Below are 27084 nucleotides of genomic sequence, written 5' to 3' on the forward strand. Positions count from 1 at the left end.
GTCCTTTGGGCTTTTTCTAGTAATCTGAATGTAGATGTGTGGCCTTTCCATCTATGCATTACTAATTTAGTTTAGATGCAGATATCTGTCCACATTACCAGTATATGGCGCCACACAATTTCCTTGCTGGTGTGAGAGTGCACAGTTTATTCCTGTGATGTACCCAGACTTTAGTTTGGGCCAAAAAAGCTGTTTGTGGTTCAAACAGCAGCCCCGCTTTTTAAAGAATGACTTTTGATCCTCCATTTTCTCGTCCCCCCTTGCTGCCCACCCCCCCAACTGCAGCTCTTAAACGCCTTGGATGCCGAGGGCGAAGAGCTATGTCAGTTTCTCATTATCAATTGATCTTTGTCCTCTGAGACACCTTTCTCATATCTGGTTAGTGCTGCATCCGGCGCAGAGAATTATACAGGTTACGCCGTTAAGAAGATTTGCTGGTGTGAGAGAGTTTGTGGGGGAAGATGCATCTTCTCTCCAGCCTTTCCTACTCTGAATTTTTCTTCTAGCATTTGGGGTTGAGGAAGAGGAGAATGGCTCAAGGTGTGATCATTGCATAAAATTTGGGTTGCAAAAAGAATATTTAGCCCGAATCCTGTTCTGACTGATGGTGGTTATGTTGTTACTGTTATTTTGTTTCATTTTGTTATTTTGTTGTGGTAGTAGGTGGCAAGTGGCAAAAATGTCTTGGCACAATGGGCCACAACAGAGACAACTGGAGAGGAACTTATTTTCCCCACCCCCTGAATTTATCCAGCTCTGTCTTGGACCTGGTGAGGTTGTTTGCTACCATAAGCATTCCAGTTACAGGTAGGTAGCCGTGTTGGTCTGCCGTAGTCGAAACAAAATAAAATTTTTTTCCTTCCAGTAGCACCTTGGAGACCAACTAAGTTTGTTATTGGTATGAGCTTTCGTGTGCATGCATCTGAAGAAGTATCTGAAGAAGGTATCTGAAGAAGTGTGCATGCACACGAAAGCTCATACCAATAACAAACTTACAGTAGTTGGTCTCTAAGGTGCTACTGGAAGGAATTTTTTTAATAAGCATTCCAGTGGTAGTATGTTGCTGCATTCATCTCTTGGGAAGTAGTATTGTGTGTATTCTGCTCCTCTGGTCTTAAATGCACAATTAAACAACTGGTTGCATGGTGTTGCATCAACCAACCTACAGTTGTAGGTCCATTTTTCAAGAACGCATCCTATTGCAAAAATCAAAATACAAAACAAAGCCGATGATACTAGGTGAGATGGCTCACTTTGCCTGCAAAGTCAGAAAATAAACAAGATGCATATTTTCAATCAATTAGATTTTCTCAGCTGGTCTACATGGTTCCAGTTTGAAGCTAATATTTAAAATAAGAAGTAGAATAGATAACAGCGTAATTAGCAGACAGCAATTCAAGTTTATTGATGTGGCTCTGAAATTGATGGGAGAAGCAGGGAGCATTATGAGCCCATATATCTTGCTTAGCTGCTCTTTGAATAAAATAATCTGGCTCCCAAAGCAGCAGTTCAGATAGGATGACATACTAGGGTGATCACATGAGACTTCCTTTCAGCAAATTATTCTGCCGGCATGGCAAGCTTTCAACAGAAATCATTTTTCAGAAACAACAAAGGGTATGTTCAGCTTATTTGCCACCTTCCCCCCCCCTTCAGTGCCCCACAATGTATTTTGTGTGATTCCTGGTGGTGCAAAATACAGGTGTTTTTTTTTAAAGGCCTGCCACATTACCGTGCATCCAAACCCTAAATTATGTCACTAGGAAAAAATAATAGACTGATGTGTGACCATCATAAACAGATAAAGCATCAAAAATTATAGTGATTTTTAAAAATGTTATTGGATTGTAGAAGCGAAATTCCATTCTTTGTTGGCATCAGAATCAATGCGAGTACTAGGAGAAAGCCCTATCAGTGTTATAACCAGCAGGTGCGGTTTTGGGTCAGACTCACTTTGTGGCCAATACTGTACACAATAGATATTTACCATCTTACACCAGATGCCCCTGACTGCTGTACACGCTTCTCACTTCCATCCAGAATATACTACAAGATCTGTTATATACAGCCAAGCCCTGTGATGCAGTTTCATTTGTTATCATCTACAGCTCCCAGCTAAAAATATTCCACTGTATCGTGAATGATTTGGGCAATTCCTTTCACAGGACTTGGGCTGTAGGCACACTGTTGCTTGTGACAGGCCCCTTATAAAAGAGTTATTCTCCAGCGGCAACGGGCTGCCTGAGAGAGATCCCAAAACAGCGACCAAAGCTTGCAACAAACCCAGACGCCAGCCCTGTCCCTGCATCTGCTCAAGCAACACTCTTTCAAGGGCTAATATCGTCAGTCACCACATCAAGGGTTTATCTACCTTGCTTGTCTTACAACATGATATTTGCGACAGCTCCCCAACCGTCCCTGCATTCTTGACATAATTGGCCAGAACAGGCCATTCTCTATGCAAAAATAATGAACGGACAAAAGTTTCACTTCAAAAAAAGGCAGCGTTCAGAAACCTGTGGGGAAGGGGTCAAATCACCCAAGAGACTCTGCTGTTGACTTGAAAGTGGCCATTTTTCAGCAAGGAAACTTCCAAGGGGAATTCCAGTTTATCAAGAAGCGTAATTCTGTCACTTTGGGCCTGTATAAAGGCCATGGCTTTCTATCACCACAACACGTGTTAATTAACATAGCAAATCAAAGATTACTGTGTGTTCGTGACCACACCTAGTGGGGATGCTGGACTCTGAGCCAGAGCTAGACCAGGGGAATTCTGGAGACTCAAGGAGACCCTTGTTCATGGAGGCTTCTTCTGACAACCAACAGAAACTCATATGGCAATTCTGGACTTTCTGCTGTGACTGCTGCCACTTTCACTTGAGGTCCAGGGGGTGAAGGGGAAGAATCAGGGATCCAGCCAGGGCTTGGGATATTATCAGAGGAGTTATTGGGGTAGGTTGGAGGAGGGAAGAAATCAATAAGAGGGGGCATTTCAGTCTGCACTGGGGCTATGGTTGGTTCCCCCAGATCCTTAGTCATAATAGGGGTCCAAAGCAGTCTCCCTGGGGAATGAGGAATGGTTATTTGCGACTATTTCCAATGGAATTGGTTCAATTCTGCTTTTTGCATTTTGCTTCCATTTGGCACCAGTGTTTACAACATTTCCCCCCTTTTGCTCTACATATACAGTGGTACCTCAGTTTACGAACTTAATCCGTTCTGGAAGTCCGTTCTTAAACCGAAACCGTTCTTAAACCGAGGCGTGCTTTCCCTAATGAGGCTTCCCGCCACTGGTGCCCTTCCACCGTTCAGATTCCAGGTTTTGCTATAGCAGCCTAACATGGCTAGTTCTCTTATCCTTCCATTGATTTGTTCACTCACTTAAAAAAACCTTATTCGGATCAGGATAGCTGCATTGGGAAGGGGAAGGTTAACCCCTTTTATGTGGTGCTATCCAGATTTAAATAACCTGCTTCCAAGTTGCTATAAGTTCTCTGCACCCACAGAAACAATAGAGATAACTGCATTGTGCCTGCATTGATAGTTTATTGCTGTGGGGCTCATGCCAGCTTTGTGGGGCGATTTAGATCTGGAGAGCAGTGCAGGGCAATATAACACCCTCTCTACATTTGCCCCCTTGAAGCTGTTTTTAAATGCAAGGACCTGCCATGGTCCACATTCAGAGGCTTGCATGTGAAAGAGCGAAAAACCAAACGTGTGGGAACTGGAGAGCCCAAATGGCACTGGGTTTTGGAAAAGTTGACATTATGTTGCATTGTGTGTTTGAACTTCCAAGATGGCAGTTGTTACCCAAGATTCATGTCATGATACATCCTCATTGTTGGAGTGAGGTGGGGAAGGGGCCCCTTTCAGGAAGTGGCAGAGCTAGTATAGATAGCAAATGGTTCTTTTTGGAGTGGGTGGGAAGCAACAATACAAAAGTACTGCGGACAAATACTACTGGATGGACTTGAAAAAATTGTTTTTGCCTAGGCTTCTGCAGTCTAATTGGAGGGCATGGGTGTACCAGCTATTTTTACATAGGATCTTTGCCCTAATGTACCTCAAATAGTGTGCACATTCTTGCTTGTCATGCTACATCCTGTCCTGGTTATTGCTCCACTTTTGGGTTTGAGTGTGTGTGTGTGTAAGTGTAAGTAAAAGTACATCATTGCAGAAGATGAAGAATTGCAACTGAAGGGTTTTGGTACCCAGATGGTCTAATCCAGGAAGAAATTGGCTGCTTTCTGCTGACTGGAATCGCAAAACCATTTACACAGCATCCTTTATCAGCTTGTGGCTCACTGCACTGGCCTGGAGAGTATTGGGCTGACAGCTGGGTGGGGTTTGTGGTTCTGTGGTGATTCTCATGACTGAGGCCAGATTAGTCACTAGCAGATGATAAAGGGCTTCGAAACATCCCTACAGGAACGGGGAGTGTTACTGGTATTATTATTATTATTATTATTATTATTATTATTATGAAAGTCAGTTAAAGCCAGGACAATTCTATCCCTACTGAATCTTCAAATAGTATTGTATCAACTCTCACCCAAGGTTTGCTGTGTAAAAAGTATTTGAAACAAGGAAGCAAAAGAGAACTGTTCATAAACATCACAACTAAAGGGCAAAGGAGTGGGGGCCTTTGCAGATTCTGTCATGACTGGGCTTAGATGCTACCAAAACTTGCTAAACAAAAACAGCAGTTTTAAGACTAGCAAATTAATTGGTGCATTAGCTTTTGTGGGTCTGAGCTCAGTTCCTCAGATGCATGAGATGGTAAACCTCAGTGGGCAAAATACTAGGGTTTTGTTTTGTTTTGTTTTTTTACAAAATGAGATAGAAAATGCAGGCCACAGAGCACAAATGAAGATGAGATATTATAAAAGGAGTAAAAGATAAAAGGAGTCAGTGTGATCACTCTCAATTGAATTGGCAAAGAAAACTGAATAGTGTACATAAACCTCTAAAAAGAAAGACATGTTCTGTTGTGGGCTAGCCACCCCCAGTTTCTATTGGGTCCAAGGCTGATTATGTCAAACCTTTAAATGTAACCCAGCTCTTCATCTTAATTGCAGGAGTTTCTCTTTGAAATATTTCTGTTGAAAATATGGAAGTATTCAGGACTTTACTGAATGGCCAGGGAAATGCTTCCCCATTGATTATAAGGTTATAGTTTTTAATATTGGGAAACTTTGTCAAGATCGTCATCTTGACTGAAACAAAAACAAAACACCAGCCATAGTTAAGTTAGGAGTAATTGTAGAAAACATCCTAAAATAAGCCAACTCTAATAATTTGTAGAGACAAGGCCTTTTCAGTGCCACATTACTGAATGTAGCTGTGATATTTTTGGGGGTAGTGCTGAGGAAATGATCCCCAGAGTTGGATGTTGGCTAGGCACAGCAGCCCCTGCTGCAACGAGCAACTGGGTGACTGCTTATTCCCTTAAAAGCGGGATTTGTATAAATCTCATTGCTGCACTAATTGGCAATAACAAAAGGAATGTTTAAGGCAGAAATGGGGGGGCGGATAGATGAGAGAAATGAAAAGTTAAGACTTTGTCTAGGTAATTACCTTCTGAAATTCCCATTACACCGTGATGCCTCTGAAGCCATGAATGTGGACTCCAAAGTGTAAATTGAAAGTAGGGGTAGGGAGAAATTTGATGCACTCTACATTTAAAGGCGAGCTTACTAAATTCTCATTTTTGAAACAATATGCGAGCTGAAACACATCTATCCTTCAAAATTCCCAGTGATCTGCATTTCGCAGTGCAGTTCTCTTGCCAAATCATGTGCTAAAATATATATATATCATATGCTACGGTAAAGCATGCATATATTAGTGAAAATAACATACAAAAATGAATTCTATTAGGGTAAATGTGGATATTAGGCAGACCATAAAAATATACATAGTAAGAAATTCACACGCAGTGTTGCCAGTTTTCATGAGGTTCGTTTGTTTTATATTTTACAGGCAACTCCCAATTTGCGCGGGGGGTTACGTTCCAAGGCCCTGTGCATTTAAGTGAAATCACATATATTTGAAACACCATTTAAAAAACCTGCAAATACCCCATTCTGCCCTGCCCTGTTCTGCCCCCACTTTTTTTACATTTTTGTGACGTTTTGGGGTTGCTTCTAGGTTCAGCGTGATTCGTGGTCACACACATATCAGACGCGCCTAAAAGTCATTGCCTGCAGTTGAAAGAGCTGATGTAGAAATATGGATAATTTAAGATAGAAAACGCAGACAAACCAAAAATGAATATTCACCCATCCCTACTTGAGAGAATAATACGGATGTATAATATTGCAACATGCTCCGTGGCCTTCACTGTGCGCCCATCTCTTGGTTCTGCATATCTAGACCTCTGCAGTGTTCTCATATTATGGCATCCATCTGTTGCCCGTCAAGGCCAATGTACGTCCCGCTTCGACTTTGGACCATAGGAACGAATTACCACCCCCGGGCTACTGCGTTCTGCTTTGTGCCAGCCATCTTGCTCCAGCTGCTCAAGTCTCATTCCACCCAACTATGATTGCATTGACAAGGGAGAATGAGTGTTTATGTAACCAAACCCCAGTGCGTGGGATTGGTAACCTCTGGCCCTGGCTAAAGTAATCATTGTTTGCTGGAACAAGAGCAGCGCTGTACTCGAGACAAGTGGGTGTGCTGTAAAGCCTGGAGACTGAAGAGGAGTTCCACTCTGGAAGGGCTTCCTGTTTACCTTCAGGAGGGTGGCTGGTGTTGGCTGAGGTGTTCGGTGTTTATTTGTGACTTGCATGACGCTACGCAGGTTGGGAATAGTCAGGAAGGCTTGCGTTTATTTTGTCGCAATCTTAAATTTGTGGGTCCAGTGTGCCAGACCTGGACTGAAGGAAAGGGTTGCAGCGAAAGGGGTAGTAAGTCGAATCCACCACAGAAGCTCATGCAGCAGTTGGGAGGGAGAATTTACGTGAAATTAAAAAACAAACAAACAACATTTTGCTTATTCAGAAATAACTTCCTTCAGTATTTCGTTCACACATGCCCTCTTCATGTATGGGACTAATGTTCTCAGTTCTCCCCCACTTCCTCAGCAAATCCTGAATTTCTGCCTCCTGTGCTTTCTAGAGTGGTTGAGAGGTGAGTTGAAATGGTGCCAAGCCTTTGCCAGCTGTGGTGGCCCTTCCAGGAGTCCTGGTGGCATTTTATTTTCCCATTTCAAGAAGCATTGCCCTTACTCTTAACTGGCTTCATAGCATAGCATTGTTATGAATGAAGGGCAAGCGTAATACTCTCCTGGTGGGAAGAAAACCATGCCAGCTGCCTGTCACCAGGACTCCCGGGAACAGCATCAGGACCAAGGAGGAGGTGGTAGTGATGTTGGGGGGGGGGAGGTGAACTGGGGTGCAGTTTTGGTAAATATTTCACTTCACCCCAGATGTCCCCAGTTTCTCACTCAGATTGATTTGAGCGAGGAATTTTGTCTCATTCCCCAAGGCACCCCCAAAGGGGTCAGTAGTAACTGCTCTGTTCTGGTTACAGGTAGGTAGCCGTGTTGGTCTGCCATAGTCAAAACAAAATAAAAAATAAAAAAATCCTTTCAGTAGCACCTTAGTAGTAGTAGTAGTAGTAGTAGTAACTGCTCTGTTCTGGTAAAGTCCAGGTAGTTACTGACAATATGACCTTTATTTTCTTTCCCATCCTTTAAAAGTACAATTTTCCTGCTTTGTGGGTTTGTGTGTGGTGAATGTGTGGGCTGCTTTACCTTCTATTAGAGAAAATATTCCTCCCAACTGAGCACAGATTTCCGCCCCCCCCCCCCCGTGACGCCTCTCTTCCCCACCGCTGCCCGGCACAATTCATCCTCCTACAGGTTACCCTCTGCACAGCCCAAGAACTGAACAAAGAATTTCCTGACAGCTTTGTAAAAGCAAAAACAAAAACGCAGGGCAAGCGCCAAATCAAGATCATTCAAGCAAGCAGATTAAAACAATCTGCATAAATCCTACAAACAATAATTTGTGTGTCTTGGCTTCAGGGATTGAGGCAATTGTTCTTTAATTGGGTTACAACCCTTATGTGGGGGTGTTACCTGAGCCACTGTAATATGCACTAGGAATACATGTCCCGATACCCTAGGCTAGTAAAACTGATAATTTTATATGTTGCTGTTCTCTAGCACTTATCATGTTGTCATTCTAGGTGTCATTCTGAGGTGTTTCTTCCATTTTGGGGCTTCTTGAACCTTCACTTAAAGGCATAAATGTGGGTATTCTGCTGAGAAAGGCAGTTGCTTCTCATTTTGGATGTTATTTGAGGTTTTGCTTTTAATGCAGGAAATTTGGCTGTTTAGAATCATAGAATTATAGAATTGTAGAGTTGGAAGTGACCCCAAGTGTCATCCAGGAATCTCGGCTAAAGCATCCATGACAGGTGGCCCTCATGACTGTTTATAACCTGGAAATGTTTGTTTCTGAGTGAGGAATAAACTAGCTGTGATTCCTCACATTGTGGTGTAGTGGTTAAGAGCAGTAGACTTGTAATCTGGGGAACCGGGTTTGTGTCTCCGCTCCTCCGCATGCAGCTGCTGGGTGACCTTGGGCTAGTCACACTTCTTTGAAGTCTCTCAGCCCCACTCACCTCACAGAGTGTTTGTTGTGGGGGAGGAAGGGAAAGGAGAATGTTACTCCTTAGGGTAGTGATAAAGCGGGATATCAAATCCAAACTCCTCCTCCTCCTCCTCCTCCTCCTCCTCCTCCTCTTCTTCTTCTTCTTCTTCTTCTTCTTCTTCTTCTTCTTCTTCTCACTGCTTTTCTTACCTTCTTAACAGAATCATAGAGTAGAATCATAGAATTGTTGAGTTGGAAGGGACCACAAGGGAAACTTTTGCCCAACATGGGACTTGAACCGATGGCCATAAAATTAAGTGCTTCATGCTCTACCAATTGAGCTATCCCAGAGGGCTACTTACAGAAGGGAGCAGCCTTCCATTCCACCTTTGCAATGAGGAGTGATGGTGGAAGAAAGATATGGTTGGGAGAAGCTGGGGTTGGCTGGTATCTTAGGAACCTAGGCACCTGTCTTATATTGAGTCAGACCACTGGCCCGTGATGTAGCCTAGTATTTTATCCACTAACTGTAGCACTTCTCCACGGTTTCAGATGGAATTTTCTCCTAACCCTACCTGGTACAAAGCAGATGCTCTAGGACCCTTTACCTAAAGGGGTCTCTCGGTTGACCTCTTGCGTATTTTGAAAGTGATAGATTATTCTCTGGGTTGCAAGCTGGCAACCTGAGGAACCTGGTTGTTCTTGGCTGAGAAAATTAATGGTCCCGAAGGCTTTTTTTTTTCTTTGAGGATGATGAGCAAACTTTCCAGACACTGGAGTTGAGTGGTAAAACCACCTGGTGTATCAGAGGTGGGAGTAGCTGATCTGATTCTGTAGTGGCTTCCGCAGAGCCATTCTTTGCTTCTCTGTTTGACACGCAGAAGTGCCTTTCCTGCTAGTAAATGAAGGGGGTGGGAAGGAAGCTTGAACCACAAGGGTGGCAGCGAAGGGAGCACTGTGCATTTACTGAGGCAAGGTGCAAGGGAAGTGGCTTCTATTTCTGCTGAACATTTGTGCCCAATCTTCTGCCATTCAAATACCCAAAGGCTAATCTAAGAACTGGGTGGGACAGGTGACAAGAGAAGGGGATACCCTGTGTCAATAATGTTGTGCCGTTTGTTTGGGGGGTAGGGGACCTATTTCTGCTGAAGGCCTCACTTAGTCACGTGCATTAATTTAAATGGGTTTATTCTAAGTAAAACTTAAGTTGACTGCTACTCCATTGGTTTGGTTTTTTCTTATGCCACCTTTTTCTTTGAGACAGCCTGCCTGCCCTCAGTCTCATTTTTATATATCTTTCTAACTTCTCTATCTGAGCTAGTTTATCACCGAAACGCATCATAATTGTCTACACAGATGTGGAAGACCGGGAAGAAAATAGCAACTCTGATGGCTGTGTGTGTGTGTTTGTGTATATGTCCTTTTTCAATGTCCTGATGTTCCAAAACAGAAAAGGACGTACAATTGCATCCTTTGTCCCTGTATAAGCTTTAAAATTTAATGTAAAGATGCAATGCTTAAAATAATATAGTTGTCCACGCCTCTCAGGCAATTCCCCGTCTTGCAGAGTTTTGGAATTGGAAGTTGCAGTTCTCAGACTCTGATTCTAATTAAATGGGAATTTCAAAAATGCATTAGTAATCATGGAGTAGTGATGGTTCCTAGAATGGCTTGTTTTATATATTGACGCTTAGTGTTGAGTTTTATGTGTTCCGTGAGACTGTGTGCATATAGCCTGTTGAAAAAATATTATATATTGCAGGGGAATGAGGAGTGGGTGGTGTGGAACAAAGAGGGGGGTGGGGCTGAATGCAGACCCCATCACCTGCTTTTGAACAGCCAGTTGGCAGGATTTCAGCTTTGTTTAAATGTTGGATCAGAAAGGGGAGTCATATGCTGGAAGTTTTCTGGCACTACTTCTATCACCCAGCCATCTCCAATTCCTTAGAGATCAGTGCAGCCACTTCATCAATCCCTTATGGTGTGCCTGGCATTCCACCAAAGCTCTCAGAGGGAACTGGGCAGCTTTGGTTTGCTTGAATTGGGCCACGAGAGCTTGAGTTCAGCTGAGTGTCTGGATATATTGGCCTCTGTAACCTTACTGCAACCTGCCCAAGCTCCCTTTCAGAAGTCTACACATAGGTTTTACCCAAAGGACTTGAGGAAATTGTTCTTTTTTATATAAATATTTTTTTTATTTTTTATTATATTTTCAAATTCATACATCCACCAATGCATCTTGCATGTTATGCTTGTTGTACATTTTTTGTTCCACTATACAGTTTAATAAAGTATATGTACATTTCATATGCGATTTGTCTTTCATTGGCTTTCTTCTCTTTGCTTCCTCATACACATAATAATAGTAAAAATGCTAATAATAGTATATAAAATTACATAAATTATAACTCATATTAATATAAACAACAAGTAAGAAAGGAGGAAAAAGAAAAAGAAAAGAAAGAAAAAGAAAAGGAGGACTTGAGGAAATTGTTCAGTGCCCCCGCTTCCCCAGCAGCTTCCTAAATCCCTATTGCATTTTTCATCTAAAGCTGTAGCTGGGGACATGAGTGGCAGGCAGACTGACTCCTGCAATTTGTGATGGCAGTTTTCGAATCACTCCAAGGATCAGAGAGTGTGGGGATTTGTGGTGAGGGGGCTTCATTTTGCTTTTCTCAGTGTTTCAATGAAAAAAAATGTCATGGTAAAGTTAAAGTCTATTGGACACCCTAGCCATCTTGTTAAGGGCTCCACGCACCTGCTGAAACCCATAAGGACATATGGGCTCAGAGCTGGCAGTAAACCTCGTGTGGCTAGCATAGGAGTGCCAGCCCAACAGCAAATTTCAGATTTAATCCAGCTCAAATGTATATTAATATGTAACCATTGAAGCACAATACATTGTTTTATTCAATTTTTTTTTAAAAGTTCCATTTGTAGTTCTAAATTTTGCTTGCTATAATTTTGTGTGCATTGGGAAGCAAAACATTCCTTTTGGTGCTGGGCCCTAAACAGGTTGGACTCAATGTATTATTGAAAAGGAAGGTACAGAATAAACTAGGACTTGTGTTAAATTCATCACAGTGGCAAGTTATTTAAAGATATGTCAACACCCTGGATAAATTAATATATCAAAAGTGATATGTCAAAATTATTTTCTTATATGTATTTATATCCTGCCTTCCTTCCATTATAGAATCCAAGGAAGTGATTATTATAATTATTATCATCCTTTATGAATCACTTCTCGTGACTCGTCCTGAAGCCACAATATAAATATGGCTCCCAGGAAGTCTACCATCCAGACCTGGAGCTGCTTAGCTTCAGAAAGATGGTAGCCTCATCTCACTGCTTCCCTCCTCCATCTCTCCTTGAGGCTTGACTGTAGAGTTAGCTCATGGGTAAACATACCTGCCTGCTGTCTTAGGCAGAGGCACCTTTGCCAAAGCTGTTTCTACTTCTAAAGGCACATTTAAAAGTAAAACAAGCACGAGCAAACAATGCCTGATGGGTTGAAATATGCTTATATGATAGGTTGTGGATGAAAAAAACCACAGTTTCGTATTTTTACAGTAGGGGTTCCATTACACCTGGGTGTCTACAAAAGGGTTTTTACTCTGTGCTGCTTGTAAATGTCTTGTGCCTGGAAAACTGTGAGTCACATATGTCATTAATTGATTCCACTGAGGGTTTTCACAGTCATTTTCCAGGAAGGATATTGACCTGACTCTCTCTGTGTTTGTTTTGTTAAACAAGATCCCGTGAACCTCCTTTAGTAGTGAGACGGCAGCATAAATGGTCTCTCCTCTACTCGATCTCTCTTTTTTTTTTACACCCATGTGAGCTTCAGTAATCATATTTGTTGTCACCAGATGCTGTTGTCCTGATCAGTCTTTGAATTCTGCTGTTCCCTTTCATTATCTCCTCCCCCAGTTATTTTTCTTTTTCCTCCCCACAAGTCGTTTGTGGGCTTGAGAAGCAAAAGTGCATGCTTATTATACCTAATACCGGATTTTAGAATACATAGCCTTGGAAACACAGCTGGATAAATGCAAAACGGTAAATGTTTCCTACATGGTTACACCGCTCCGTGTGCATGAGTCTAGGGGAATGTATCCCTTTGAGCCTATAAGAAACAGGTGGATTTCTCTTTTGTGGAACTTTATGAAGCAGAACCAGGACCAGCTTATGGCCTCATTCCAGGTGGTAGAGAGGCTGGGGATCTCTGAAAGTTTGGAAAGACTGAGGGGGAAATGGAATTGCTCTGTGAGAAGGGAAAGATGGTTAGCTTGTTCCACAGCAAAGCAGGACACTGTGTTTCATAAGCTTCCTGTTCCTGTCTCCTTCCTGCCTCTGCCTCTTCTTCTGCATTACAATTAAACCTTCCCTATGCTTTCCCCCCTGTCTGGTCTGAGTAAACATAGCACAGTCAGCTTGGGGTGAGTGCACATTATATTTTACCACACATGTGGCAAGCAAGTGAGGTAAAAGGTGAGCATGTGACATAGGCTGTGCACACACAGCAGTTTAAAGTGGGTTCAGTATACAGTGGTACCTCAGACTGCAAACACTTCGGATTACAGACTCTGCTAACCCGGAAGTAGTACCTCAGGTTAAGAACTTTACCTCAGGATAAGAACAGAAATAGTGCGGCGGCGGCAGCAGGAGGCCCCATTAGCTAAAGTGGTACCTGAGCCAGCGTGGTGTAGTGGTTAAGAGCGGTGGACTCATAATCTGGTGAACCGGGTTCTCGTCTCCGCTCCTCCACATGCGGCTGCTGGGTGACCTTGGGCTAGTCACACTTCTCTGAAGTCTCTCAGCCCCACTCACCTCACAGAGTGTTTGTTGTGGGGGAGGAAGGGAAAGGAGAATGTTAGCCACGTTGAGACTCCTTCGGGTAGTGATAAAGCGGGATATCAAATCCAAACTCCTCCTCTTCTTCTTCTTCTTCTTCTTCTTCTTCTTCTTCTTCTTCTTCTTCTTCTTCTTCTTCTTCTAACGGTTTCAGGTTAAGAACGGACCTCTGGAATGAATTAAGTTCGTAACCAGATCTACCTCTTTACATCCTATATGTGCATATTTTTTGTTTGTTCACATGATGTCCTCGCCCAAGTGGCAGCCTGCGCTCCCCCCCATTTAATTTGGATTTTTTTTTGCAGACAATGCAGTATGGGGGGGGGAGAGATCCAATATGAAATTGCATGTTACCCAATGGTAGACATCCTGAGGCACATTGTGTATGGGGGTTGTTGTTGATGTTTTATAGATATGTGGTGACATTTTGCAGGATGCCATCTATCACCACACCTCCTGCCTCTATTGGTGAGGTGTTCCTCAGGCTGCTGGTGAGACTTCATGAAACAGAAACAGGACCAGGATGTAACACATAGGAATTTAAAAGGGGCAGCGGCGGAGGAAATAACCCAATATTTTGTGCAAGTCTGCTATATCCGAAAACTTTTATCTCAAAAATAAAAACTGGCTGCATGCCCAACTAAACAAAATTCTGCACACATGTCCAAAACTTGAAACCTCAAGTTTCTGAAAGTCAAGATGGGTGGTCTACTGGTGGTCACAGGCGTGGCACACACTTTTTTCAACCCACTGTTTTGTGCAGATGTATATAAGATAACCACACACACAGGTAAAGAAATACCTGCATGCAACCCCATGATGGACCTCAGATTTCTGGAAATCAGAAAGGATGAGGAATGCAAATTATGGGGAGGGAACAAGAACAACTAATTTAAAGTGTGTATGTAGGGACAAACATTTCCAAAAGCGCACATGGAAAAATTGGATCTGTGTGCCCAGCCATAGAGTAAATAGGATCACAGTGACTAGGAAAATTAATTGTTGGGAAGATATCAAGGTCTAGTACAGACAGGGGCGTCGCAGGGGGGGCGGAGGGGGCGGGGGGCCCCGGGTAGCGCCCCTGCTGGGGGTGACACACCGGGTGTCGGCCCCGCCCATTGGACTTTTTAAAATCTTTTTTAAAAAAATCTTTTTAGGCTATTTTCGGCACTGCTGGGGTGGAGCCGCAGGGGCCGCCAGCGAGTCGGGGTGTCACCCCCCTCGCTGGCTGCCCCTGCGGCTCTGCCCCGGCAGTGCCGAAAATAGCCCCCGCCCTCCAGCGGCTTTTCGCGCCGCTGGCTGGCTTGCGGAGCTGGGGCAAGGAGAGGGGCGGGCCAGCAAAGAGGGGTGACACCCCTCTTCGCTGACCTGCCCCTCTCCCTGCCCCACTTGCGCTCCCCCAAGGGGGCCCGGGCGGGGGCTTTGGGAGCTTCTGCGGGCAGCAAAGAGTCCCGAAGCCGCTGCTGTAGCACAAAGGGGTGATAGGCTGCGGCTTCGGGGCTCTTTGCAGCCCGCCGAGGCTCCGAAAGCCCCCGCCCGGCATCCCCCGGGGGCGGGGCATCGCGGGGCGTGTGTGTGTCATGACGCACACGCAGCGATGCCCCGCCCCCGGGGATGCCGGGTGGGGGCTTTCGGAGTCTCGGCGGGCTGCAAAGAGCCCCGAAGCCGCAGCCTATCACCCCTTTGTGCTAACAGAAGCTGCTTCGGGGCTCTTTGCAGCCTGCCGAGGCTCCGAAAGCCCCCGCCCGGCATCCCCCGGGGGCGGGGCATCGTGGGGCGCGTGTGTGTCATGACGCACACGCAGTGATGCCCCGCCCCCGGGGATCCCGGTCCGCCGCTTCGAGAGTCTCTGCGGGCTGCAAAGAGCCCCGAATCCGCTCTTTGCAGCCCGCAGGGTTGCCAGGCTGCGGCTTCAGGGCTCTGCAGCCCGCCGAGGCTCCGAAAGCCCCCGCCCAGCATCCCCCGGGGGCGGGGCATCGCGGGGGGCGTGCGTCATGACGTCATGACGCACGCACGCACCACGATGCCCCGCCCCCAGGGGTCCTCTTGGCTTCCCGCCCCGGGCAGCCAAGGGGCTAGGAACGCCCCTGAGTACAGAGAATCAGTCTAGGTCCCAAACCTGATGCAGAAGAAAGGAAACAAGGCAAGGCCAGACAACACAGCAAGGCTGGGATACTAGAATCGGGAACTAAGTGCCACAGAACGAGGAGCCAGAGACCTGTGTTGTTGCCAGCAACAGAAAGGTGTTTAATGGCATATCACTACAACTGAGAAGCTCAAGGGGAAGGTCTTAAATACTCTAGCCTCCTAAACTGCAGCCTAACCACAGCTGCTGAAGGAGCATCAGGGCTGACTCATGAATAGACTTCTTACTTCTTTTACATTAGAAGTCAGCAACCAGAGTCCCCTGGGACTAAATCCAGTCAACTGGGGAGTGCAACCTGCTCCCAGTGTGGAGAGCCAGTGTGGTGTAGTGGTTAAGAGCGGTAGACTCGTTATCTGGGGAACCGGGTTCGCGTCTCCGCTCCTCCACATGCAGCTGCCGGGTGACCTTGGGCTAGTCACACTTCTCTGAAGTCTCTCAGCCCCACTCACCTCACAGAGCGTTTGTTGTGGGGGAGGAAGGGAAAGGAGAATGTTAGCCGCTTTGAGACTCCTTCGGGTAGTGATAAAGCGGGGTATCAAATCCAAACTATTCTTCTTCTTACTCATAAGTAGGGGTGGGCAATATATCAATACTTTGTCTCTTATCAGTGTGAACCACGATAAAGGTTTCATATTTTTTCACCCTGGCCTTGCCTGCCCTGTAGGTTGCGGAGTAAAGGGATTTACTTTGCAGTAAAAGCTGCTTTCTTCCTGCACAATCCCAAGGTGCAAGCCCCTGCCTCTTGCTAGAGACAGAGTCTGCATAACAATAAACTTCCCTGCCAAAGCAGAGAGATTCAGATCAGCAAAAGATAAGATCCACATGGCTTTTCTCTTGCTTTTGTTATGCAGGTTTAAGGCACATACCTCGCCTCTTGCTAGGCAGAGTAGAGACCCAGCACAATATCTGGTTGATATCAGGCTAAGCATGATATGTCTACAATTTAAGAAGGATATTAACAAGCTGGAACATGTGCAGATGAGGGCAACCAAGATGGTCAAGGGTCCAGAAACCCAGCCTTATGAGGAATGGTTGAAGTAGCTGGGTGTGTTTAGCCTGGAAAAGAGGAGATTGAGAGGAGACAGGGTAGCCACCTTCAAATATCTGATGGGGTGTCATATGGAAGATGGAGGTAGCATGTTTTCTCCTGCTCTGGAGGGGGAAGGACCTAAATGAATGGCTTCAAGTGATGAGAAAAGATTCTGAGTAAACAACAAGAAGAACCTCCTGACAGTAGGAGCTGTTCAACAGTGGAAAGGACTCCCTTGGTAGGTGGTACATTCTCATTCCTTGGAGGTTTTTAAGCTGAGGTTGAATGGCCACCTGTTACTTAGTTTTCACGTGGCAAGTGGCACCTAGATTGCCTACCTGACTTTTTAATCCTGATCTACACCAGTTCCCAATTTGTTACAAGGCCAAGTTCAAGGTCTTACTATATTAGTAACAATATTAGTTACAGGTAGGTAGCCGTGTTGGTCTGGCATAGTCAAAACAAAATAAAAAAATTCATTCCAGTAGCACCTTAGAGACCAACTAAGTTTGTTCTTGGTATGAGCTTTCGTGTGCATGCACACTTCTTCAGATTCTGTTCAGAACAGTAATATATTTTCCAGAAATATTTAATGGCTTAGTTGAGCATGCTATCACTGAGTAAATTTTCATTTCATTATATACATCAAATTTAGACCCCCCCCCCCAATATTTTCCCCAGATTATTTATAAGATCCAGTCCAACCATCTCGTCCTCTGTCGTCCCCTTCTCCCTGTGTCCTCAATCTTTCCCAATCTTTCCTCAATCTTCTTCTCTTCTCATGAGGTGGCCAAAGTATTGGAGCCTCAGCTTCAGGATCTGATTTCAGTGCTGATTTCCTATTTTCCCTATGCGTCACAGTGGCCTCTAGCGGTCCCAGGTGAACCCACAGAGCAATCTAGAATTGCTTAGAATGCAAGCAAGGCTTGAAGTGACCAGTGTGGAACTGGTAAGATGTTTTCCCTTTAAAAAAAAAGCAGTGGAATAATAATGGAGAAGCAGGTGGTGCCAGGAACTCACTGTGGTGTGGGCATAGTGGTCGGATCATCATTGGATTGGCTCTGCCATTGTGCCCCCACCATGCTAATTGCCTTGCCCCATCAGTAAGTGGCAGTGGCACTCATTGTTGAGAAGCTGGGTGTGCCACCCTGCCGTCACTTGCCCCACCAACCACTGCCACACATAATGTAGTGATGGCCAAAAACTTGGATAGTTCAAAAAAGGGGATTAGACAAATTCAGGGAAGATATCAATGGCTATTTGCCATAGTGGCTTTGTTTTTCTTCTACTGCTAGAGGCAGTATGCCTCTGGGAAGCAAAACTGGGGAGAGTGCTACTTGTGGTCTTCCTGTAGACACCTGTAGGCATTATGAGAACAGAATGCTGGACTAGGTAGACCAGAGGTTTTCAACCTTTTAGAGTCCCTTGGGAGTCCTCTGGGCAGCAGTTGTTGCCATCAGGGCCGTCTTACCCATAGGCGCTAGGGGTGCAGGGCACCCGGGCGCCGGGCTCTCAGGGGCACCAGACTGAGAGTCCGGGGCCGAGATTTGGAGTCCGGGGATTGAAGAGAGCCAGGCCAGCCAACACCCACTGCTGAGTGGAGCAGAGCCCATTGGAGCGCTGCAGGTTTTTCTGCTGCGGGCGCTGAGGCAGCTGGCCGGGATTGGCAGGCTGTCAAGAGGCCCGCCCAGCACATGTACGCTTACACGAGGTGCCCGGCTTCGGTCAGTTGCCGCCGCCTTGGGCTTGACTGTTGTGGGCTCTGCTTGCTCGCTGGCTGCCCCTCCCCTCTGCCACTACTGCTGCCCCGGGCTTCTCTGTTGCCACTGAGGCAGCCAGCCAGCTCTGCCGTGTGTGCCTCGACGGCCTGCCCAGAGTGCACCTTGGGCTGGTTTATTGCTCTGGGCTCTTCTGCTAAAAAAAGGTTGACAATTCTAGGCAACCGGGGGGGGGGGGGCAGGTGGATCTGTGCACCCCGGTGCCACATGTGCTTAAGACAGCCCTGGTTGCCGTCCTTGGTCCCTCCGTACCCCAAAGCGCCTGCGGAGCTTATAGCCAGGGCTGCTGCAATAAATAGCTGTGCAAGCCTTTGGGGGGCAGAGACGTGAGAGGGCGTTAGAGAAAGGAAAAAGGGATAGAGGTCGGTGTAGCCCGGGGCACCCCTGACCATTTAAGGCACCCCAGGGTGCCACGGCACATTGGTTGACAACCACTGAGGTAGACTGTTGGCGTGATACAGCTGTGCTATTCTCATGTTCTTAATAACAGAGGTCTAGACTAGCATTGCAATTCAGGATCAAGCCGTATTGAGAGATTGCATATTAGCTAACACAGTACATGATACTGGAACCCACACCACAGGCACCTTTTTAAAGCACCCTAATCTTGCCTCATTATAATTTATCCCTTTCCCTTATTTTTTCTCTTACAGTTGATATTCGTGAAATCCAAGAGATTCGCCTGGGAAGAAACTCTCGAGACTTTGACCGATATCAGGAGGATCCCTCTTTCCGGCCAGATCCCTCTCACTGTTTTGTCATCCTTTATGGCATGGAATTCAGACTGAAAACACTCAGCCTGCAAGGTGGGATCTCTTTCCCACTTTCCTATTTTTATTGGGTAAATATAGGTTCAGATGATACACTGTGATTGTCCTGTTCCTCCCACAGCCTTCTAAGCACCAGTGCCACTCCCACAACCCACTCTTCCTTCAGGAGAGCCTGGCTTCTAGCAGAGGGAGCAAGGGGTGGCGCTGATACCAAGAGGATGGAAGAAGGTTCTTGGGTGCTGGTAGCAGCTGCCATAATAGATAACTATTATAGGGAGCACGAGGCTTCTGAGCAAATGGATGCTTGTTCACATCTTATCTTGTGAATCTACTCTGTGGCCAGCCCTGTTGTTGCTGTGTGTCCATTAACTGTCATACTTATTGGAGAGTGAGGCTCATGCTGTTTAATGCATAGCAAGTATCAAAATGGATAACATTTGGTTTACTTTTACAATACTCATTTTGGGGAGCTTGCAAGATTGACCATTGATTTGAGATGTTTTGTTTTTGTTTAATGTTATTTCATCATTATCATCATCATCATCATCTGCTACTTCTAAAATGTTTAAAAGATGTACTGCGGCTTCGAGAAAATTCAAATGTCTTAATCATCTGGTTTTTAATATATTTAAATTGGGGATAGGGAATCTCTAGCCTTTCACATGTTATCCCATCAGCTGCAGCCAGCATGTCCCCTATGTACCATAGGGATATAATTTAAGAGTGTGATATGGAGGATGACTCCACAACAAACTTTTCCCCAATTTAGAAAAACCCCTTCATGTCACTGCCCAGACCTTACAGGGCACTGGTGACCAGAGAAGTAGCTATTTATAGGTTCGCCATTGAGTATTAAAAATAAATTCTTGATTTGTTTAGAAAGGGTAGCTGCTTTCAGTCATAAACATTTGAAACACAGGGAATATTCTTGAGGTTTATGAATGAAAGCAGAGAGCCATTAAACCTCGAGCTCGGTGGGATTAGCTTCCTCCTGCTGGAGACCAGCTGCTTGGGGACTTCCTTCTTGGAAACGGGGGTCAGTGCCTGTATTTCATATCTTTACAAGGCCGGCTTGTTCTTTATTTTCACAGCCACATCCGAAGAAGAAGTCAGCATGTGGATCAAAGGGTTGAACTGGCTTGTGGCGGATACCCTAAAGGCTGCTACCCCGCTGCAGATTGAAAGGTAAATCAAAAAATTGGGAACAGGAAGACACAGGCAGGTGGCTCTCACTTAATCCCCCTCATCGCCAACATATTTGAGACTATGCATGCCAAAAAGAAAATCTGCACTGCCTTTTCATAATAAATTTATGTACAGTTCCATAATTTACAGCTTCCGGGAGTGAAAGCTCCTGAAATGGTATTGATTGATTGATTCTGAAGCCACCATACAGCTGAGAGAATTAAAAATGTGTCTTCCTTGATCTGTGCCCCATGACAGCTTCTCAGTCAACAAATGCACTCCTGAATCTTTCACTCCTGGAAGTACAGTAATGCTGCAAATTATGTAAATGTAGCTCAGGTGCTCAGCCAGCTCTCTGTCGTTGCACTTAGCTAAGCTGGACACCCCCATCAGCAGGATGCCTGGGTTCCTTCACTCTTCTTTCTTCCGCTCTCTCTGCCACCCACACCTGGTGTCTCTTTATGTCTGTGGAAGCATCCATTCCAATGGGGACAGGACTTGGGAGGGGAGATCAGTCCTGCCTCTTCCGCGGAGTCTTCCTCAGCAGCTACCAGGCAACAGCCAGCCAGCCTCTTCTGGGTAATAGGATGGTGGAAAATAGCACAAAGGCTTTGGCACAACAGCTGGGCAGGGCCAGCAGAGCATAGAACAATTTCCAGTTGTGTCACACATCCACATAGCAAAGGGCTGAGCCATTAGAGCAACTTTGTAGTAGTAGTAGTAGTAATAATAATAATAATAATAATAATAATAATAATAATAATAAAATTTATTATTTATACCCCACTCATCTGGCTGGGTTTCCCCAGCCACTCTGGGCAGCTTTCAGCACAATATTAAAATACAATACAGTAATTCATCAAATATTAAAAGCTTCCCTAATCAGGGCTGCCTTCAGATGTCTTCTAAAAGTCAGATAGTTGTTTATTTCTTTGACATCTGGTGGGAGGGCGTTCCACAGGGTGGGTGCCACTACCAAGGAGGCCCTCTGTCTGTTTTCCTGTAACTTCGTTTCTCACAGTGAGGGAATCGTCAGAAGGCCCTCGGAGCTGGACCTCAGTGTCCGGGCAGAACGATGGGGGTGGAGACGCTCCTTCAGGTATACTGGGCCGAGGCCATTTAGGGCTTTAAAGGACAGCTCAAGGTCAGATGTAGGTTCTCCATCCCAGTTTTATAGGATTCAATTTTGATACCTCTTCCTGTGGAATCCTATACATGTCTAGTCAGAAGTGGCAGAGATTTATCAGACCATTTTGTTGCATAAGCTTTCTAACTTTGATTTTCAGAGAACATGGGGTAGGGAAGCATTGGAGGTCAACGTAGGTTATATGCAATTCAACCCTTGTACAATACTGTAGAAAACAATTATGTGTAGCTCTTTTCCCCCCTTCTTTATCCAACCATGCTTAGTGAGTATACTTCCACTGTACCTATTTATTCTTTGGTGAACTGTGGGTAACCAGTGGATAACCTGTGCTTTGAAAGGTCAGCACAGCACTGGAAAGACTAAGATTTCAAAACCTATTTTGTTTCAGGTGGCTCCGAAAGCAGTTCTACTCAGTTGATCGCAACAGAGAAGATAGGTAAATAGAGCAAAAGTTTCTCTTGTTTACAGTGTGGTCTCATTTATTGGGGGCATCCAGAAATCTATGTAAACAGCAATTCTGTTTTATGGCTGTTCCATCGCATTCTTCAGTCCTAAGACTAAGAAGACTAGACACACATTTGAATTTTAAACAAGTACTGTAGGCTACCTTTGGCACGCCTGCTCTTGGTGTCAGTGCCGATGTACCTTGCCATCTGTCCTTCCATCTTAAATGTCCTCTTCAATTGCCTCTAGGTCCCCCCCACCCCACCACTCAACACAGATTTCCTTTAATGATGTTAAGAGAGTAGTACATTAACCTTTCAGTATTGATTTTTAAAAAGAACTTTTCCCCTGGAGAGATGAAATGTTTTAACCATTACCACTGAGTGCAAAAATGGGAGTTGGAGCGCAGGCCCTGCCAATAGGAACACGAGAAGCTACTTTGCACTAGGTCAGACGGTTAGTTCATCTAACCCATTATTGTCTCTTTGGACTGGTGCTGGCTCTCCATTGTCTCAGGTGAAGGTCTTTCCCATCACCTTGATACCTGATCTTTTTGAACTAGAAATGGTGTCGGCAGCAAAAGCCACCTGCCTGCAAAATAAATGCTGCAAGAAAACTTTCCGAAGGTTCCACCTTACAAGGGCATGTGCAACCAGGAATAATGCCATTGTTGCCATGGTGACTGAGCATCTGATGGATTTGGTAGTCTGCAAGATCATCTGTTTTGCCCGTTTCATTTTTTTTAAAGTCTTCGTTGGAGACAGAGATTGAGCACCTGTGTTTGTTTATTTAAAACATTTCTGAATTGTTTAATATTTAAAGATCTCTTAAGGGAGTATGGTTTCCTTAGGCCAAGGGAATAGTGCACAATTAATTCACTGTGTTAGGACATGACATTTCTCCTTTGCAAACAGGGAAGGGGTTACATGTTGCTGGTAATATTTCTGCTCACGCTTACATTACAGCTTTCAGCCCTTCCATTCCTGAAATGTAGCTATTTCCCATCTGTATTGATCTTGTTCTGAAGCCGCAGTGGGGACGGTTGGATGTGTTCAAAGGTTCACTCTTAGACTGCACAGGGGAACAGTTACGTCCAGCAGTGTCTACACCCTAGATTGCCCTCCAGAATCCTTTGCAGTGCAGATGGCAAGTAAATCAATGTGGAGAGTCTTCCTTGAGATACTGTAAGTTTGGGAGCCACTGCCATGAAGGAGGAATGCTAGAGAGTTGTTCATCTCCCACTACTGCAATGATGTGCTGGGAGACACCTCATGAAAGTTACTCTGCCCAGCCACTAAAGGCAAAGGAGCCCACTTGTATATTAAACCTGCCAAATGTAGTACAGTCGTACCTCTGCTTATGTATCCCTCTGGATACGTAAACTTTGGGATGCGAATGCGGCAAACCCGGAAGTATTTCCCGGGGTTTCGCCCCGCATGGAAGCACTAAACCGTGCCGTGCGCATGCACAGAAGTGGTCCTCCAGTTGCAAATTCCTCGAGATGCGGCCGGACCTCTGGAACGGATCCTGTTCGCAGCCGGAGGTACCACTGTACTTGCTTGATACCACTGTACTTGCTTGATACCACAACTTGAAACCCTTTGAATCTCTTTCCCCAGCAAATAAATACAAGTTGCATTTCCCTTGTGCCTCCAGTGCCAAAGGCTGCCTGGCGCCTCTGCTGCTTGCTTGTGTCCTTTCTCCCTTGTGCATTCGGTCTTCCTATTTCCTGTTCTGGCAGGAGGCCTTGGCTTGATCGTTATTTAATCAGGAGCTGGGACAGAGGCAGCCCACAGCACCAACACAGCATGGAGGCAAATAATGAGCAACATCTGTCAGGGAGGGCGGGGTACATTATTGCATGATTTGCATATTGACGAGTTTGTGTCGTGTCTTCAGGAGATTATTGCCACCTGCTTTCTGAATTCTCTGCTCCGTGGACTTGAGGGGATGGTTCAGCCTGCAAAGCAGGAAAAATGCTAAGTGCTCTCAGTGGATATAATAAGCCAGCCTGGGGTTCTAAATGAACCTTTGTCATGCCTTCTTGTTTGTATGTGTCTTCTGAGTTTCCCTGTTTCCACAGTCCCTTGTCTGAGAGGGCGAAGAAACAAAGACACAACTGGCTGGTGTGCTTTGAGCAAGAGCCATTGTTGTCAGAGGAATAAATAGGCCCTTCTTTTGTACAAGGGACCTAGATGCTCAAAGCAAGGTCTCTCGAAATCTAAATGGCAGTTATCTTCTTTGTGTGTATTTGACTGGTGTGTGTGTGTGTGTGTGTGCATGTGTGCACACACACATGACTAGCTCTTCATCAAGGGAAGCTTTACAACCTGAATAACAAATAAAATTTGCCATGCTCATTTGCTATGAGATTGAAGTTGGTGGGGGGGGGGCCCAGGGCAGTAATAATTGAGGGTGCCCCTCAAGAGACAACGGAAACTCTGCTTTTTGCTTAAGTGCAATGCATTCTGCTACTGCTGCTGCTGCAGAAGTGCAGCTAGGGAGGGCCGGGGTGGCAGCAGGGTGCACTGGGCGCCACTTACCCCAGGCACCCAGCTATGCTGCTGCTTGGCAGCGTTCAGTAAAAAAAAGATATTGGTATATTAAAATTACAGTTACAGGTAGGTAGCAGTGTTGGTCTGCCATAGTCAAAACAAAATAAGTGTGCATGCACATGAAAGCTCATACCAAGAACAAACTTAGTTGGTCTCCATAAGGTGCTACTGGAAGGATTTTTTTATTTTTATTTTTATTTTTAAATTACAACGCAAAAGCAGCCAGTAGACGAAAGTAGACATAAAATAAATACAACCAACAGGTACTAATGGCCAGCAAAAAGCTTGGGAAAATAAATGAGGTTTTAGCAAGTGCTGAAATGTCCTCTATGTTGACACTAAGCTGGTTGCATGGAAGGCACCACTCCACACATACCTGGAAGTGGATTGCTCACATGTTTTTGCTTGCTTGTCGGCCTGCTATTTGAAACCTGCATGTGTACTTAGATTCTTTGAGTAAATGCTGGAGCCAACACATTTGCAGGGAGGTGTGCTGTAAATATAGTTTTATAAATAAAGAACAATCAGAGTTTCCAAGCTGGGGAAATCTGGCATGCTCGAGGTTGTGGTCCTCCTTGACAACTGAGCTGTCGATATGGTTTACTCCTATACGCACCCGATCCACACAGTAAACCCATGTGTTGGGGCCAAAGCAGCATGGGTTGCATGCACACCAGGCCAGCAACTGGAATTAGACCTCGCATACTTCAGGAAATGCTTTTTACCGCATAAGTTCTTCCTACTTGCAAAGATCACCAAAGGAGGCTCTGCATTAGGTGATAACCCTTGAGAGGCTCAAATTGCCAGGCTTGGCATAGATGCTCCTCGGTGGTATCATCTGGTACTCTCTGTCTATTGAAGCTCCCTGGTTTATATCCTGATATACACCTCACTTTAAGGCACTTAAGTGGGTCTGTGTAAACTATCCATTTGTTCGTATTCCAAAAGTGGATGAACACCTTCCAAATAGCAAGGTTCTCCCTATTAAAAGGTGGGGCTCAGGAAATTCAAGGACGTTTTCCCAGTTCCAGCTTGCTTTGAACTTCCTGGCCTTGATTGGACTTCTTTTTTTCTTGCTCTTTGTTCTCAGAGAACATGTGTTATAGAGTATAATGGAGACTAGTGGTGGGTGTTCAGTGACTTTGATATGGTTTTGGAATCTGTACATTTAATTCTAGACTCCTGCAATTATGCAAGTAAGAGACAAGCCCTTTTTACCATCTTGGGGGGCGGGCGGGCAGAGGGAAGCCTGCTTCTTAGGCAGATTGTAAATTACCTTTTCTTGATTGCGCCATGTGTTTTTGATTCCTTTCAGAATAAAGCCATTCAGTAATACAGTTCCTGGAATTAGCTGGGTGAAGCCTACCCTCATCGCCTGCTTTGGTGTGCACACTCTGCTGATAAACAGATATTTTGGGTTTTGTAAGAGAGAGAAATACCCCTAGTATTTCAAGTGAAACTAACCTGTTTTGTGAGGTTTGGGGGTGTTTATGTTTTTAATTTTATTCTATGAGGAAATAGTAGGTGGGATTGCTTGTCTGGCAAACTCTCAGGGCCCCTCCAGACACCCCTTTCATTGCACATTCATGATGATTTGTGCTCATGATACTATTGGGGCAGTCACACGTGATGCCACTTTCAATACTATTTGCACCTGCAGAAGTTTCGGAGTGGCCACACCACATCATTTCCAATCCAATCTCCTGCTGAAATCCCATAACTTTGTATACCCCCAAATGTTCTGCTTTATTTTTGTCCCACTTTTGCAGCCACTCTGCAAAGCAGTAATGTGGTAGCATTGGGGAAGCACTGCAGAACAAACTAAAGCAGAATAAATCCACCACTAATGCACTGTGGTGGCGCTATGGGTTAAACCACAGAGCCTAGGGCTTGCTGATCAGAAGGTCGGCGGTTCGAATCCCTGCGATGGGGTGAGCTCCCGTTGTCGGTCCCAGCTGCTGCCCACCTAGCAGTTCAAAAGCACGTCAAAAGTGCAAGTAGATAAATAGGTACTGCTCCAGCAGGAAGGTAAACGGCATTTCGGTGTTCTGCTCTGGTTCACCAGAAGTGGCTTTGTCATGCTGGCCACATGACCCAGAAGCTGTATGTCGGCTCCCTCAGCCAGTAATGCGAGATGAGCACCGCAACCCCAGATTTGGACATGACTGGACCTAATGGTCAGGGGTCCCTTTACCTTTACCTTTAATGCACTATAGTTGAGTCAAGAATTATTGCAGAATTATTGCTGGCATCCATCTTTCTTAGGCGACTGGGGGTGAAGTCAAACTGTTACGGGTATGTTTTGCAGCCCTGAAGTGTGCAAGCCTCAGGGCGCAAGCCTAGGCAGTGTGTATGGAGGTCCTGGGATGCCCAGATGACAAGACTCCCCTCTCGGCCTCACAGTTGGGCCAAATGAAAGCAAAGCAATTTGTCTGGCACCAGCTTGGCTGCAGGAGTTGCTGGAAGGAGGTGTGCCATCTTAGGGACTCCACTCTAGATTTGTGTAGATACCCCACAAGGCAGCTAAGGTTTACAAACCCCACCTGCCCCTCACTTCCCTCTACAGAATATG

The 27084-nt window shown here is 45.2% G+C and overlaps 1 protein-coding gene across 3 annotated transcripts in view; it reads left to right on the forward strand.

Moving 5' to 3' along the window:
* Positions 1–27084, forward strand: part of PLCG1 (phospholipase C gamma 1) — an 85697-nt gene that overhangs the window by 19818 nt on the left and 38795 nt on the right. For all 3 annotated transcript variants that reach the window (XM_033153395.1, XM_033153397.1, XM_033153396.1), the window contains exons 2-4: positions 19065–19217; positions 20273–20366; positions 21902–21949. In XM_033153395.1, the coding sequence (XP_033009286.1) occupies positions 19065–19217; positions 20273–20366; positions 21902–21949 (295 nt within the window). The remainder of the gene's footprint in view (positions 1–19064; positions 19218–20272; positions 20367–21901; positions 21950–27084) is intronic.

This window comes from Lacerta agilis, chromosome 6, assembly GCF_009819535.1.
Source record: "Lacerta agilis isolate rLacAgi1 chromosome 6, rLacAgi1.pri, whole genome shotgun sequence".
In the NCBI taxonomy this organism is placed as follows: domain Eukaryota; kingdom Metazoa; phylum Chordata; class Lepidosauria; order Squamata; family Lacertidae; genus Lacerta; species Lacerta agilis.